The 14,960-nt window shown below is 41.9% G+C and overlaps 1 protein-coding gene across 1 annotated transcript in view; it reads right to left on the minus strand.

The window, feature by feature from the left end:
* Positions 1-6,072: 6,072 nt before the first annotated feature.
* ELOVL2 (ELOVL fatty acid elongase 2) overlaps positions 6,073-14,960 on the minus strand; it is a gene marked incomplete at both ends in the record, with an annotated part of 49,074 nt that continues 40,186 nt past the window's right edge. Inside the window, 5 exons of the mRNA XM_082044583.1 lie at positions 6,073-6,201; positions 6,827-6,961; positions 9,158-9,282; positions 11,215-11,386; positions 12,447-12,524. Of these exons, the coding sequence (XP_081900709.1) occupies positions 6,073-6,201; positions 6,827-6,961; positions 9,158-9,282; positions 11,215-11,386; positions 12,447-12,524 (639 nt within the window). The remainder of the gene's footprint in view (positions 6,202-6,826; positions 6,962-9,157; positions 9,283-11,214; positions 11,387-12,446; positions 12,525-14,960) is intronic.

A 14,960-nucleotide genomic window follows, 5' to 3' on the forward strand; every position in this document is an offset into this window, starting at 1 on the left:
AAGCTCTTAATCTGTTTAATATTAAACCCTGTTATAACCTCTGTTATCTTTATGCCATTTATGTTTCAGGGGATGATGCTGTGCCAAGTGCTTGTTTACCTGCATGCTCTGTATCAATGTAATGGTCTGCCCAAGGTCTAGAGGGCTACTGTTACCCAGTGGCAAGGCCACACGAAGGCTGCACAACACCAGTGAAAGAGGTGTCCTCTGTAGCTGGAAACAGGCAAAGTCCCCAGAAGAACTGTGTGTTGTATTTGCCCTGACCTGGGGTCAGCTTGCCCTGCTCTCAAGGTGTGCTGGTGTGGGCTGGAGTGGGCTGGGACAGGTCCTCCTTCTCCACGTGGTAGAGCTGTCTGAAAGAGTGGTGCACTGGAAAACAGACTCATTTCCAAGAACAGCTGAGAGTTATTGTACGTTGGAAACAAATATAGTAACAGAGCCTCTCCTGCTCATGTATTACAGGGTGTTTTCTGTTTATTGTAAGAGTTGAGAAAGCATTACTTGTAGACGGACTGGGAGAGAAACCCTCTAAAGCTGAGCCTTGGCATGTGTAAGCAGCCTGCTTTCTCTCCTTTAATTCCTGTGTTCCTAGAAGGGCCGTAGTAAAGCTCATTCCTTCCTCTTCATTCTTTGGTAGGTTAACTATATTCAAAACCAGTGAATAAAACTCAATAGCTTTCTCACTTCTGCTTTACTTCTCTGTCCTCCATACGCAACCTCTGGTGACCCCAAAACTGCAGGGTGAAGTGTTTACATATCTTCCCCTGTGTTTGTATTTTCAATATGAAAGGCATGACATTTTTGAGATTGTTTTCAGTTGGGATCTGGTGGTAGAAAACTGAGAAGAGAGAAAATAGAGAATCAATTTGAGAATCAAAAGATAACCTGCTATGTAAACACGAGCTTTGAACAAGCAAGTTATTGCAACCTTTGCTTCATTAAAGAAACAAACTTTTACAGGTAGTGGGGCTGCCTATGGAGAACTGGCAGTTCCCAGCTACAGTACTGTGTCGTTGGAAGAAACTGCTAATTGACTTGGTAGTTCAGTCCAGTTTAAGTTGGATTAAATGCAATGTGTATGACATTTCAATGGGCACCATATCCTAGTCTGGAACCTGCAAATTGGAATGTTAGTTAAACATAACTCCTTAAAACTCCAATATCCTGTTAGAGAACAGCCCTTGTTCTTGACTATAATGACTCCTTGTAACAATAGCTATTTGGGCATTAGACTGTGGAGCTATCCTTTTTGTCTATTGGCTTCTGACACCACAGTCTTTACAAAGCTGCTAGCTATCAGCCTGACTTACCTGAATGAGTAATCTTGCCTTGAAGCCAACTACAGTGGCAGATATATCTTGTGACGAGTGTCTTGTTTCACAGTAAATGAATTGGAAGTAATTTTGAATCTTGTTGTAGTACAGCCTTCAGCCTTCATTTGCAAAGGTGGGGAATGCTGCTGGACTTGTGGTTTATGCTGGTTATTTGTGGCTGAAGGACGTTCAAAGCACCCATGGGACTTGATGTTTTGTGGGTCAACATAGCTGTTCCCTTCTGCTTACTTTGGTTTTCCTTCAGAAACTCAGATGAAAGTTGGGCTCGACCATATTCAAAGAAACTCTTTTGCAAATGGGAAAGTTGCTTATGTACCTTAGTACAAGTATCTAAGTTTCTTTAAGTATTTGTAGGAAAAATATTGATTTGACTCACTGTCTTATTTTGGAAAAGAACAGGTTTCAGTACTTGTCACCAACACAGTTCACAAACAACAGAAATTTAGGAGAACCATTGTAGCAAACTGTTATGCAGATCATGAGTGACGCTAGAAGTGCTGCAGGGAACCTGAGTGCAGTATCCGGTCCCTTCACCCATCTGCAATCTCTGCTTAGTCCATGCTGACACCTAACCAAGGGACTTATTTATCTGAGAATCTTTAGGCTTGCTGTGGGTATGAGTGCCTTTCCTAGGCTTGGGTGCTCTGTAGCAAAGGGGAACTGCTGGCTGCTTAAAACTCTTATATGCATTCAGAGGCAAGGCAATGCCCTGAAAGCACATTAGAAAGGCGATTGCCTAATTGTTTGGAGTATTGCTGGAAGGTGAGTTTGGCAAAACACTGTTTGTTTGTTTGTGGTCTTTGTTAGTTTTTTCCACACAATAAACATTCTTTAGTGAATGCAGGCATTTGTTCAGTTGTGATTTTGCCTGGTGGGCTGGATGAGGTGCTTCCTTCTCTCCCGTTTCTCTGGAATAGTCCAAGTGGAAATGTGCCTGACGTACTTAATTTTCAGCTGACAGAATGTGGAATTTCCTTCTAAACTATTTAAGGACTGGTAGTCCTTGCAAAGAAGTCAAATATAGAGACTGTACCTTGCCATGAATGTAGCTTGAAGTGCCCTGTGAACATGTAGTTGCCAAAATCCCTTCTCAGCCTATTTGTTGGTAGGAGTAGCCTCCAGACTGGATCCTCTTTGCCTTTATCAGCTATTACATCTCTTATCTCTTTCCAGGAATAACACTGACTTTATCCATCTATAGCGCTAGATGCCGCCTCTGTGTGGTAACATGCAGTATACGGTTTTATAGCAGCACTCAGAACTGCTCTAGCCAAGTTTGAGATTGGTTTTTTTTTGAGGGTTTGATGGTGAGAGAAGCAATGGACTCATTATCTATTTGAGAGTGAATATGGTAACGACAGAGCACCTCTGCTTTAATGTTGTCTGTTTCAGTATCTTAACAATTTCCAGGTTTCCCTTAGTGGCTGAAGTCAGTTGTCAAGGATTCCTTTGCAAGCTGTTTCTGTGTTTGATGCATTAAATAAAGGGGAGGAGAGACACTCTGATAGTAAAATTTATTTATTTACAATGTTATGTATTACAGGAAAATCAGTTTAAAAAGTCAACACTTCTCTTTCTTCAAAGTTGCAGCATTTTGAAGATGTTAAGACAGATCTGAAGAATTTAAAACATACCTGATTGCAGCCTTCCTGGCTGATCTGGATCTGCAAGGTGAGACCATCTTGGTTTTTTTGCCTTTTTTTCTTCCCCCTCCCCCCCCTCCACCCAGCCCTTTGAGTTTCAAGTAAGGCATTTATTTCTTTCTCTTTCTCTCTCTCTTTTTTTTTTTTTTTTTTTTTTTTTTTTTTTTAAACTGAGGTTTCAACAAAGCAAAAGAGACAGTATCTGTGGGTTTGGTTGCCGTAGTAAACTTCAACACTTAGCACGCCGACATTGTCCACCTTGGTAGTCAAATGCATATTTTGCCAGCAAAAGGTTATGGACTCTGCTCAGCCAGAAACCCACACTGGGACACACAACCACTTTATTGCCTGCCTTAGATGAATGGTTCAGACATTTGCCTTGCATGCTACCTTGTAGGCTCTGATTTCTTCTGCCCTTACTCTGGTTTCCAGCACCAAACTGACAGGTGCAGGGCTCTGAAGATCTCCCTTTACATGGGGCCATGTACAATACATTTAGTCCTACCTGCTGATTTCTTACAACTTGTGAGTTTTACAGTATCAACCAGAGACGTCTGCAAAGCAAACTTTATGGAAGGGCCAGTGAGAACTAGTAAATGTACAGAGTCCAGGCTTTGTGGCTGTGGGCTTGTTTTGGTTGGTTTGTTGGGTTTTTTTGGTTGCTGCCTTCTCTCCTTATCAAATGTTAAATAAAACAAATATTGACTCTTTTTGTGACTGGCTTCATGAAGAGAGAGTAAATGCAAATATGCACCAGGTCTGACATGGTGTTAAAGTGTGTGAATATTGCAGTTATTTTGATTCCCCAGTTCACAGTGATGCAGTTTAGCAGCCAGGCTGCTCAATTGCCCTGCCTGTGCTGCAGAACTGTGGGGTTTTCAGTTTTCTGCCGTAGCAGAAGGGTTTTGTCTACATTGTAATGAAGCAGGAAATGGAACTGACTGGAGGCAGAGGGGATCCAGGGGGACTTTCAAGCACAAATTCAAACTGAACCCTTCTCTGTACCTCTTTCTCCGCTTGCTTATGCTGGACAAACCAGTCTGTTCTTCCCCCGTCCTGTCCCACTTCCTCAGCCCCTTTCTATGCACCAGCCCTTGTGCCAGCAGTCTCTCAGGCTGCTCCCAGCAAGGCAGGCTGCCCTGCAGCCCTACCACTCCCTGGGATAAACCTTCCTGCCTTGGCACCTGCAGTCTCCAAGACCCCCCAATGACAGATCATCTAGAGAGGTTAACTGAGCTGTGAGGTGATGGAGAAGAAGAATTGGAGGAGCAGGATTTGGGACAACATCCTCTCCCTGTGGGCCCTCTGCAGCTGCTTGGTGCTGGCTGGGCATATGGTTTGTCCCCTTCCCACCCTGGGACCTCACAGGGTGATGGGAGACAGAGGACATCATCCCTCTACAGAGCTGCCTTGGTCTGGGGGGCTTGATGAGCTGAGGTGATTCTGAAAGGTGTTTTTGTGGGTCTGTTGTGATAGGACAAGAGTCAATGCTTTTAAAGTAAAATAGGGGAGATTTAGACTAGATATAAGGAAGAGTTTGTTGATTTTTATTGTGAGGGTGGTGAAACACTGGCCCAGGTTGCCCAGAGAGGTGGTAGATGCCCCATCCCTGGAGACATTCTAGGCCAGGCTGGACAAGGCTCTGAGCAACCTGATCTAGTTGAATGTTCATTGCAGGGGGGTTGGACTAGATGACCTTTGAAGGTCCCTTCCAACCCAAACTGCCCTATGATTCTCTGTTGAGAGAATTTATACACAGCAGATTGGAAGACACCAGAACTAGGAACAGGGAGAGGAAATAGGCTGTGTTCACTTTTAGTAGAGGCTTTGAAGGGGGCTAAATGACAAGAGCGAGGGGCAGATCCCCAAAGCTAACTTTGGGTAGTCATTTCTAATCATTTAAGTGGGAAGTAGATGCAGCTAGAAGCAGCCGCAAAGATGGTGACTGGCTCCTGTGAGAGACACACTGTTAGAGCTGCAGACAGCAAATACCTGTTTGCTTTCCCTGCAGAGGATTGTGCTTCAGTCTCATCTGTTTCTCCAGTCTGAATAAGACTCACCTATAACAGAAGTTCCAATATAATGTACTTTGCTCATTTCTGAATTCCCTTTTAAGGTTTTCTGCATCTTCCAGTCTATCAGCATTTGGCATGTCAGCTTGCCTCAAATTAGCAGTGTTTGTATAGGGTTGACTTTGTGTGCATTTACTTTCAAAGGATTTATCTTTGTTAATTTGCTGAGCTCAATTCCTTTCAAAATCCATTCAGTCAGAACTCCTATTAATTTAGCACATCCAAACAGGCTTGCTTTGCTTTCACTGGAGTTTGAAACCCAACATAGTTGTCTAACATCATGTATTCTAAATACCATACTGGGTGACCCCAGGTGCCACCAGTCCAGGCCACTGAAACAGCAGGCTCCTGGTGTTTGAATCAGGTTGCACATGGGCAAGCGAGCATGGCACAAGTCTGTGTGCAGGTTCTGGGATGGTGCATCTGGGCTCTGCTCTCTGCTGTGTCCTTCCCCAGGGTTCCCTCAGCACCAAAGGGATGGCTGCACCTCACTGGTGTCCACAGAAGGGAACGTGCTTTGGGGAATGACTCAGAGGAAGCCAGAAAAGAGGTATGGTGATGGAAAAGGTAGGTTTCTCTGCTTTTGTTTTCCTGACTTTGGTCACAGTTTAGCTGAATGTGTTGGGTGCACTGCAGAGCCTTGCCTCAAGACCTCTCACATGCACAAAAAGTGCTCAGCTTGTTAGTCTGAACAGAGTCCTAACATTTTGAAGTCATTGACGGATTTATCCATCAAGTTATTTTATAAGGCGTTTTTGTGTCAGCGTTAGAGATCCAAAAGACTTTGTTTTTCATATGAGGAACATCTTGGTCTTCTTGTTCCTATGGTGATCTTTGACAGGACAAATAATTTTACTCATTTTGTTAAAATCTAAAGAGCAGTACATTAATAAGTGTCTGGTACAAAGAATTGATAAATGTAATCAAATAGGCTTTAAGCTAAAGCTTATAATTCAGTCTTTTTTTTTTTCTTCTTCTCTTTTTTTTAGAAAAAAAGCCCCAAACACATAAGAAATGCTATACTTATTGTGCTTTCTTATTGTGCAGGGATCCATTGGCAGCAGCAAAGTAGTCCTTATGGAAACCGTTCTTGATTTCTGTTGTGACAGGGGTTTCATTTACAGCCGTTCTTGAAGGTGTTTTCCGGTATGTCTATAAAAGCAAAATCTAAAGTAACTACTTGGATTTATTTAGTGCCCCCTACATACTTCTTATGGTTAACTGTAAAACGGAGCTGTCTGGTGTTTCTTGATGCAGGTGTATGTATTTGTTTCAGACTGCATTAAGGGAACGGTATTATTTTTACTGCTGTGGGTGGTATTACCTTACTAGTATTACTGTAATACTTCTTGGCATCAAAAAAATATTTTAAGCCCTTTTCACTACAAGCTCTATGTGTGCATGCAGGCTGGAGCAGTCCCTGATAGAAAAGGTGGGAAACAAACAATGCAAAGACATAGTTGCTTGTTTCTTTTTTCAAAGGAGGGAGGAAGGCTCAAAAAGTTACTCAACAGAGCAAATTCAGACTTCTTAAATCCTGAGTGTGGTACCTGACTTGCTATGCAAGTGCAGACCTGGGATGGAGAGGTCATCATTACTGAATGACTGTCTCTTGCAAACAGTGCTGCATCTATCATTCTTAACCGTCATATATATTTTAATACAAAAATATTTCAGATGCTGATGCTCATTCTACATGTGAGTTCATCAAGACTGCTACCTAAAAAGTTCTTTTTTCTTCCCATTCTTGTCAGAAAGCTCTCGGAAGACTGCTTACCTTAACATAGAAGTTTATGAAAAGAATGACTAGTGTGGCCATATAGGAAGACTGGAACATGAGGCAGCCAAATGGGAATCCACATGGCTTCACAGCTGCACTGAGTGTGTGCACAATAGTGAGCAGAAACTGGATCTGTGGAGGAACAATCATACATGAGTATTTGCTGAGAAACAGTCAGTGCTACTTTAATCAGATGTGTCAATGTCACCTAGTCCTGCTCCTTGAAAGTTTGAGTATTCCTGAAAACTATGCCTTTCTGAACCTGTGGATATATTGTGAGGGTTAAGTTAAAATGGCAGTCTTATGAAATTATAAAAAATCTGAGGGGTCAGAGATTTCTAAAAATATGAGTTTATAGGCCTAGCTGGCAAAATGAAAGCACTTTTATTTTAGTAGAAGTTGTTCTGTCTTCCAGACCATGTTGTGCCAGGTACAATATTTCTCTAGTTCCTGACCAGTAACAGAGATTAACTCTAAAGACTCCGGGCAATAACTTTAGAAGTCTTAACTGAATATGGAAATCCTAAATCTAAGGAGAAGTTCAGGTATGGTGGCATTTGTATTAATGAAGTTAAGATGGGGGCAAATGAAGAAAAAAATGAGCTGGAGAAAGAATTGCAGAAGTCTGTCTGTACTTAGAACCGTGACCCATAGAACATGCTAGGGCATCTGATTCTCCCCAGCTCCAGCATGCTGGTGTGTTTCAAACAGGGCAGCGAGTTTCAACTGCAGGGATGGGCTCAGCTCAGAGAAGAAGCATTTGCTGAACACGTTTCTGCACAGTTGTTTTTAAGCTCACTGCAAACATCTGAACTCACAAATAATATGAACAGGCCCTAAAATAAAAAAAGTGAAAAGAACTTTATTTCACATCAAGCCTTGTCTTGTTGGTAGAAGCTTTTGATGTGGCTCAGCTCTTTGGGTACAGCAACTGCTGTAGTAGACTTTTAGAAGCTGGATAAACTCTTAGACAAGACAGAAGTTGTTTACATCCTTTTGCATTTTGTAGTTGTACCACAATGTGGTGGGCTAACCTTGGTTGGCTGCCAGGTGCCTACCCAGCTGCTCTCTCACTTCCTCTCATCAGTAGAGCAGGGGGAGAAAATAAGATGAAGAAACTTGTGGCTTGAGACAAGGACAGGGAGGGTAATTGGTAAAACTTACCAATTACCACCACAGTCAAAACAGACTTGACTTCAGGAAGATTATTTTATTGCCAATCAATAACAGAGAAGGACAGTGAGAAATAAACCAAAACTCAAAACACCTTCCCATAAGCCCCTGTTTCTTCCCAGGTTCAACTTCTTACTCTTCTACCTCCTTCCCCCAAGTGGTACAGGAAGTTGAGGAATGAGTGTTGCAGTCAGTCCATATTGCTTTGGTTCTGCTGCTTCTTCTACCTCATGCTCCTCCCCTGCTCCAGTGTGTGGTCCCTCTCAAGGGAGACAGTCCTCCATGAACTTCTCCAATGTGGGTCCTTCCCACGGGCTGCAGTTCTTAAAGAACTGCTCCTTTCCATTGGGTGCAGTCCTTCAGGAAAACAGACTGCTCCATCATGGGTCCCCCAGAGGCCACAGGTTCTGCCAGCAAACCTGCTCTAACCTGGGCTCTTTGCCACAGGTTATAGTTCCTGCCATGACCCTGTTTCTATATGGGCTTTCCTCCATAGGCTGTGGCTTACTTCAGGGCATGTCCACTTGCTGCAGTGTGGGGTCCTCCCTGGGCTGCAGGGTAGGTATCTACTCCACTGTGGACCTCCATGGGCTTCAAAGGGACAGCCAGCCTCACCATGGGCTGCAGGAGAATCTCTGCTCCTCATCCCATCCTTCTGCTCTGACCATGTCAAGGGTCTGTGGAGCTGTTTCGTTCACACCTTCTCACTCATCTCTCACAGCTGCTGTGCAGCTTTTAAAAATCTTTGTTAAATATGATTTCACAGAGGTGCCCCCCACTTTGCTGATAGGCTTAGCTTTGGCCAGTGGTGGGTCTGTCTTGGAACTGACTGGAGCTGGCTCCGTCAGTTTTTATGATCAGTCTATTTACCATAATTAAGCACTGTCCATTTTCTACACAACAGATCAAAAATAATGAAGATTTATGGATTGTAGAGTTTCTACTGTATTGTAGAAAATATTTTTCAGCATCATTTCCTTTATAAAATTATACTAAGCTGTACTCTTGGCTTATTCTGCACAATAGCTTTGTTATATTTTAATTCTAACTGGCTTAATTCTGAAAATGACAATATTTATCTACCATTAATTTTGTCCTCTCTGGTATTTCAAAGGATTTCTGGTTGTTAAAAATGAGATTAAGGTAGATACATACCAATTGTGCCTGAGTGAGGTATTTCTTCCACCACAGATACTTGCGCATAGAAGGGATGACTGACAGTCCGTAATAAGAATACATGAGCACGTGGATAAAGCTATTCAAAGTGGGCCCAAAGAAACCTGTAAAAATCCAATAAGGTGAAAAATTTTGTATACCAACTACTAAAAAGCAAGAGAAGATATTATTGTTAGCAATGTCTCCTGCATATGGTAAACCTTCCCTCTCTGCTTATCCTTTGCTAAAGACATTCCTGATGTGAAGTGATGCTGTCCTAGGGACAATCAACAAACTAAATGATACTTCCTACAGGGTTTTTCTCATGCCAAATACTGTATTTTCATCCTGTATTTTTTCATTCTCTCCACTTTCCTTTTATATTCTGTTGTTTTACAGGTTATTGCTTTCATTGCCCTCCCAAATGTTATTTGCATGAGTCTCTCCATTATCACTGCAAGCTTTAGATACTGCTGTGGGTGATTGTGCTGCTGGTGCCACAGCTCAGCGCCCTGGGAGGCACCTGCTCTTCTTCTCCCTGATGCAGTAGTAGGGGCTTTACTTTGAATTAAACTGGTCTCGTGTGGCTGTGTTTGAACACTGCTCTCATCTTCTTCAGTGGCTCTTCTGCTAGATTGCAGATTTGCAGAATTTCACCCCAGAATAAAACCTTGCCACTCTGATTAGCTACGCTCAGTAAACACTAATTCTAGAGAAAATGAATTACTCTCCATACCTTACAGACTGTTGAGAAGTAGCAGCACTACTCTGTCTGCTGGATGCTCATGTGTTTGATGGCAGTACTTCACAACTACAAGATAGTCTCACCAACTGTTTTGATTTTTTTAGCTGATTAATTACTACCAATTTTTCCACTCTATTATAACAGTGCGAAGCTAGTGCAAAGTGTGGGGAATACGTTCAGATACAATAGAAAACACAAATCTCTGCCAATTTGTTTACATCTCTGTAGAAATAGCTTGCAATTGCTACGAAATCCTTGACCTGTGATTCTACCTATAACAGTGATTTACTTTGACTTTGTGCTGTCTGTAGTAAGTGCCAACAAATGTGAATTTTGCTTTTTGTTCTGAAAAAAAAGCTGCAGCAAGTTGCCTTACAAAATCTTACAGTGGACTGAGGTGACTCCCTTTAACAGCTTAAAGTAAGAAAACTGAGTTTCTTCTGAACTCTGATAACAATGCCACAGGAAGCCTCTGGCTGTATGAAGCTCCGGAAAATTGTGTGTGTTGTGAGACACCTGAAGTGTTTCCCTGCTTTTCGGACACAAATGCCAATGTTAGTATACAAATGATAAGGGACCAACCTGTGGCACCATATATTTTCTCCATCTCAACAGGGTGGGAAAATGACAATTACAACATCTTTCTAAGAGCCAAATCATTTAAATATTGTTGTTGTTGTGAAATCTATTGAACCTAAAATAAAGCAAAGGATGCTGCTACTTCTGCTATTTCAATATGAAATGTAGGACTGCATTGATCAGTTCTGGCTTTTCAGTAGTTCTACTACTTGAATAAGATGTATTCTCACTTAAAACAAAATTAACTCAAATCAGTGTTTTAATTAGTGATTACATAAGTAAAGTACCTGTTAAAGCAGAACATCAGATTGATGCATACAGGAGTCAAATTTGTAAAAATGCTACTGAATTTATTTGTTATGATTGACACTGACTTTACTAGGGTCATGATTTCCTCCTACCCCTGCTTTTGGAGTAGGTCTTGCATGTGTTTGCTCTTGTGTACCAGTCAGTAGTGTTATCCTGCCTAAAAGTGGTTTGAAGAGAAGTAAACATAAGAGACAGTGGCAGCTAAGTTGAAAATCTAGGGCCTGACACTTGGATATTTTTGGCCTGCACTTTTAACCGTGCTTGTAACTTTACTCTGGTTTGCAGGTGTTAAGCAGTTCTGAAAGTCTCTGAACCTTAAAGGTGCGATCACATAGCGCAGTGGCACACTTGCTGTGCATGGTGATGTGATTCCCCTCCAGCAGCAGGTGACTTACACCCCAGGTGATGAAGCGAAAAGACTTACTTTGCCCACAAGGTATCCAGTTCAGAACACACCACCAAATGTTAAACATAGTGGCATGGTGATACACATGAAGGAAGGTGATCTGGCTGGTTTTCTTTCTCAGTACAAAGAAGATAGTGTCCATGAATTCAATTACTTTGGAAAAATAATACCACCACAGCACCTTGGCTACCTGTACAAGCAAGAACAAAGGAGCAGGAGATCAATATTTGTCCGTAGAAGAGCTTAAACAACGCTGTACTTCATCAGTGCTTAGGCATGCAACTTCCCAAAAGGCATTAATGTCCTATTGAAGAAGGAGCACAAGCTCTGGCTTCAACTTTATTTCCCTCTTGAATGAAGCAGTTTAGAAAAAAGACTTCATTTTTAATGCGATTGTATAAATGTATCAATATATAAATATAATTTAAGAGATATTAACTTTGAGGAAGCGTTTTCTAATCTATTTTTTCATCAAAGGTACAGTTGTGTGGTTTGTTTTGGTTTTTTTCCTTTATTTTTTAAGGCTTCTACCTTTTATACTTCATTGGCACCAATCAAATTTTGCTGGCAGCTTCTTATTTTTAAATATTCCAAGCACAATGGAACAGACCATCCTCTAGAGTTGCGGCACTTTATCAAAGTTCAGGATATGTTCCTGGACAGTTACAGTTAGTTTAAACAGAAAGGGGGAAAAGGTCTTTTCTTGTGAAGACACAGACAAATATTTAGGATTGGGGAAAATTATGCAAGTTAACCAATTTTTCTGCCCTCAGTTCTAATGTTATCTGGAAAGCAAGCCTGACGCGGGGAATGGTAGAAAGTTAATACATGGAATTGCTGTGATGCAGAAATAAGATTTGAAACTATAGATGAGGCAAGCCAGTACAATGTCTCTGCAGTTTTTCAAAGTTTAGAGTTGGGCTTAAACCAGTTTGTAGCTTGAGCCCAAGTTACATTTTAGGTGATCATTTTCTGTCCCAATTTCTTGAATGATCCTTAATCTCTGTTTGAATAGCCAGGCAATGCCATTTTGATTACAGAACCTGTTATATGGGTTTTCAAAATACTCTCTGTCGTGCTCTCTATAGCAAGGATGTATTAGTATTGAATCAGAAAGAGTACACTTCTTGACGGCTACCAGCTGTCAGACAACTTGATTAAAACCCTCATATTAAAGATTGCCATCAGCGTTGCACCAGGGATGCAGAGGGCAGGGCTGCCACAGGGGCTGAGCTGCTGCGGTCACTCACCCGGATGTCAGCATCCCCTGCACTGTGCAGGTTCTGGCACTGCAGGTTGTATCCTCCTTCCCATGTGGCAAGGATCAGCTGGAACAGAAAACACAGTAATTATGTTCATGAGCAGATGCAGCAGTTTTTACCTCTGCAGTGGTTCTGTGTTTATTGAAAAAAGTAGCACAGATGCACAGTATGTTTCCAGTCCTTCCAAGAACTGATGCTTTTAAACCAGACAACTTACTAATATCTTCTGTTTTGAAATGGGAAAGGCATGTTTTACGTTTCTCTGGCTTCACAGCCTTCAAGGCATCCATTAAAATCTCTTGTGACTTAGTGCAGTGATCCTCACTCCAAAGCTCATGCTTGAATATTGTGTCTCTGCCCTGAAGCAGTACCAAGAGAGCTTAACACAGCTGCTGGTACAAAACTGTCCGTGAGAAAAATTCCCCAATGCCAAGCAAAAAACCAAATCCAAAGTATTGCAATGGGAGAAATATTTCCTAATGCCATATACATCTCATTATCTTACACTGTTAAATGCAGCAGGAAGCAAAGGAGAACAGATATAGTGCTGAATGGAGAAATGAATAGACACACAAGCAACTTCTTTAGATTCAGTGTGTGTCATACTGGGAAGCAGACAAAGCAATGAAATGTTAGGCTACCCACTGTGATGGAGCAGAAGGTTTCTAGCAAGTCATATGGTGGCTTTTGATGTGGAATATTTTTGTAGTAACAACGCCCTAAAGCATTCAGTAGCCTTTTTTGAATAGGGAATATAACCTGTTTTCTATAAATGCTGTGTAGAGTCCACTGATTTTTAAAAATGTCTTGCATATTCTTGAATGTGTGAAAAGTGGTTTTGGGGGCTAAAATGAGTAATTCATGTTTTGGGGTCTATCTCCTCTACAGTGAGCAATGGTGGGAGTACATCAAAGTGTTACACTGCAAGTAGTGTTCCAAGGTGCTTTGAAAAGTGGGTTGCTTTCAACTCTGGCACTACCTTCATGGGGCAGGTGTGTATCAGCATTCATACAAACAGACTTCCCCCTCCACTTCAGACTGAAAAATAGCCTCCTGTGCTGAATGTGTGACAGTCTACATAAAAGCAAAGCAGAGATATTCTCAGTGATCAAAATTAATTCCTAGAATAAATATATAATACTAACAATAATAATAATTTTAGCTAGAGAAATAGCAAGTAGCCCCAAATGCTTATTATAAATTCCCATTTAAAACCAATAAAACCTAGAGAGCCAGGGTCTTGTATTATTTTCCCTCTGAATTGCAATTTTGTGATTGTCCCTGTAATTCCAACCTATCTTAGAATATATGGCCAAAATAATTGATAGAGAATCTTTTTAGATCGCAGAGAGAGATGAAGAGACAAACAAGGAGCGTTTTGCATATCAGTACTGCAGAACAACTGAAACAAACCCAGTCCTTTTTGGAACAGCCTGTGTTTCAGTGGATTCATCTACAGTGTGTGCCAGAGGTCACCAAACCGGACAGGACCGCAGTCTAAAAACAGGGGAAACAACAAAAATCCAACCTAGAGGTCCTCAAACAAATGCTCAGTGCAGCTGAGATCACAACTTGTCTTTCCAAGCTGGCCTCTGCTCAGGTGTTGTGCCTACAAGTGTGTAGGGCTGGGACATCTGGGCTCATCTCCGTTACCTGCTGTGGCAGGTGGGTGGGAAATTTTTGGGATGTGAATTTGGGGGTTGTCATATGTAGGGACAGGAGTTGTCCTTGCGGGTCTCTTCCAGCTCAGGACATTCTGTGGTGATTCTGTGAGCTCACAGATGTGCTGAAGAGAAGGGAGTGAAAACTCCTTGAGAAAAGCCAATTATGCCACTTCATCTCTGTATTATCTTTCAGAAAGCAGCTGAGTGGAAAAAGAGTCATTTCTGTTTTCTGAATAGGAGACAGAGGGCATGCAGCTCCCCAGTGGTCCCTCCTGTGGCGTGTCTGTGGTCCCCAAATCTGTGCCTATGCTGTAGCTGGCAATAGGTAGCAGCTTTGTGAGAGACAGAGGAGATGTTACTGCATGGTTACTTTTATGGGTAGGTCCTCTCAGTTCCTTCCATGTGCACTCTCCTACCTTGGATTTTCTCTCCAACTGAGAGGTGGCTGAGGGATCCCCAAACTGAGACTTAGAGTAGGCAGGTACAGCATCACTGACAGGCTGTTATTAAAGATTTGCTCTCAACTCTATCTTGTTACTTGAGAAGTACTGAAGAAAATGGAATCGTCATCTTGTTATTGGCTGGTAGCCATTTGGTTAGATTGTGCTGAAGTACCAGGAGCTCTTCTGGAGGCAACATCCTGGATGTCAGCAGGCTGCGGTGGTGACATCTGGGAGCTTTGGCAAGGCATGGCCTCAAACACAGGCATGAACAGCTCTGCCAGAAACCTCTGTGGCTGCTTCTGCATATAGGGGCAGGAAGTAAATCATATTGCCTCTTACTATTTTACTTCTTTCAATAATTTATAATGCAATTCTCATTGGTTTTCTTGGTGGGA

This window comes from Streptopelia decaocto (assembly GCF_964273445.1).
Source record: "Streptopelia decaocto genome assembly, chromosome: 2".
Lineage (NCBI taxonomy): Eukaryota > Metazoa > Chordata > Aves > Columbiformes > Columbidae > Streptopelia > Streptopelia decaocto.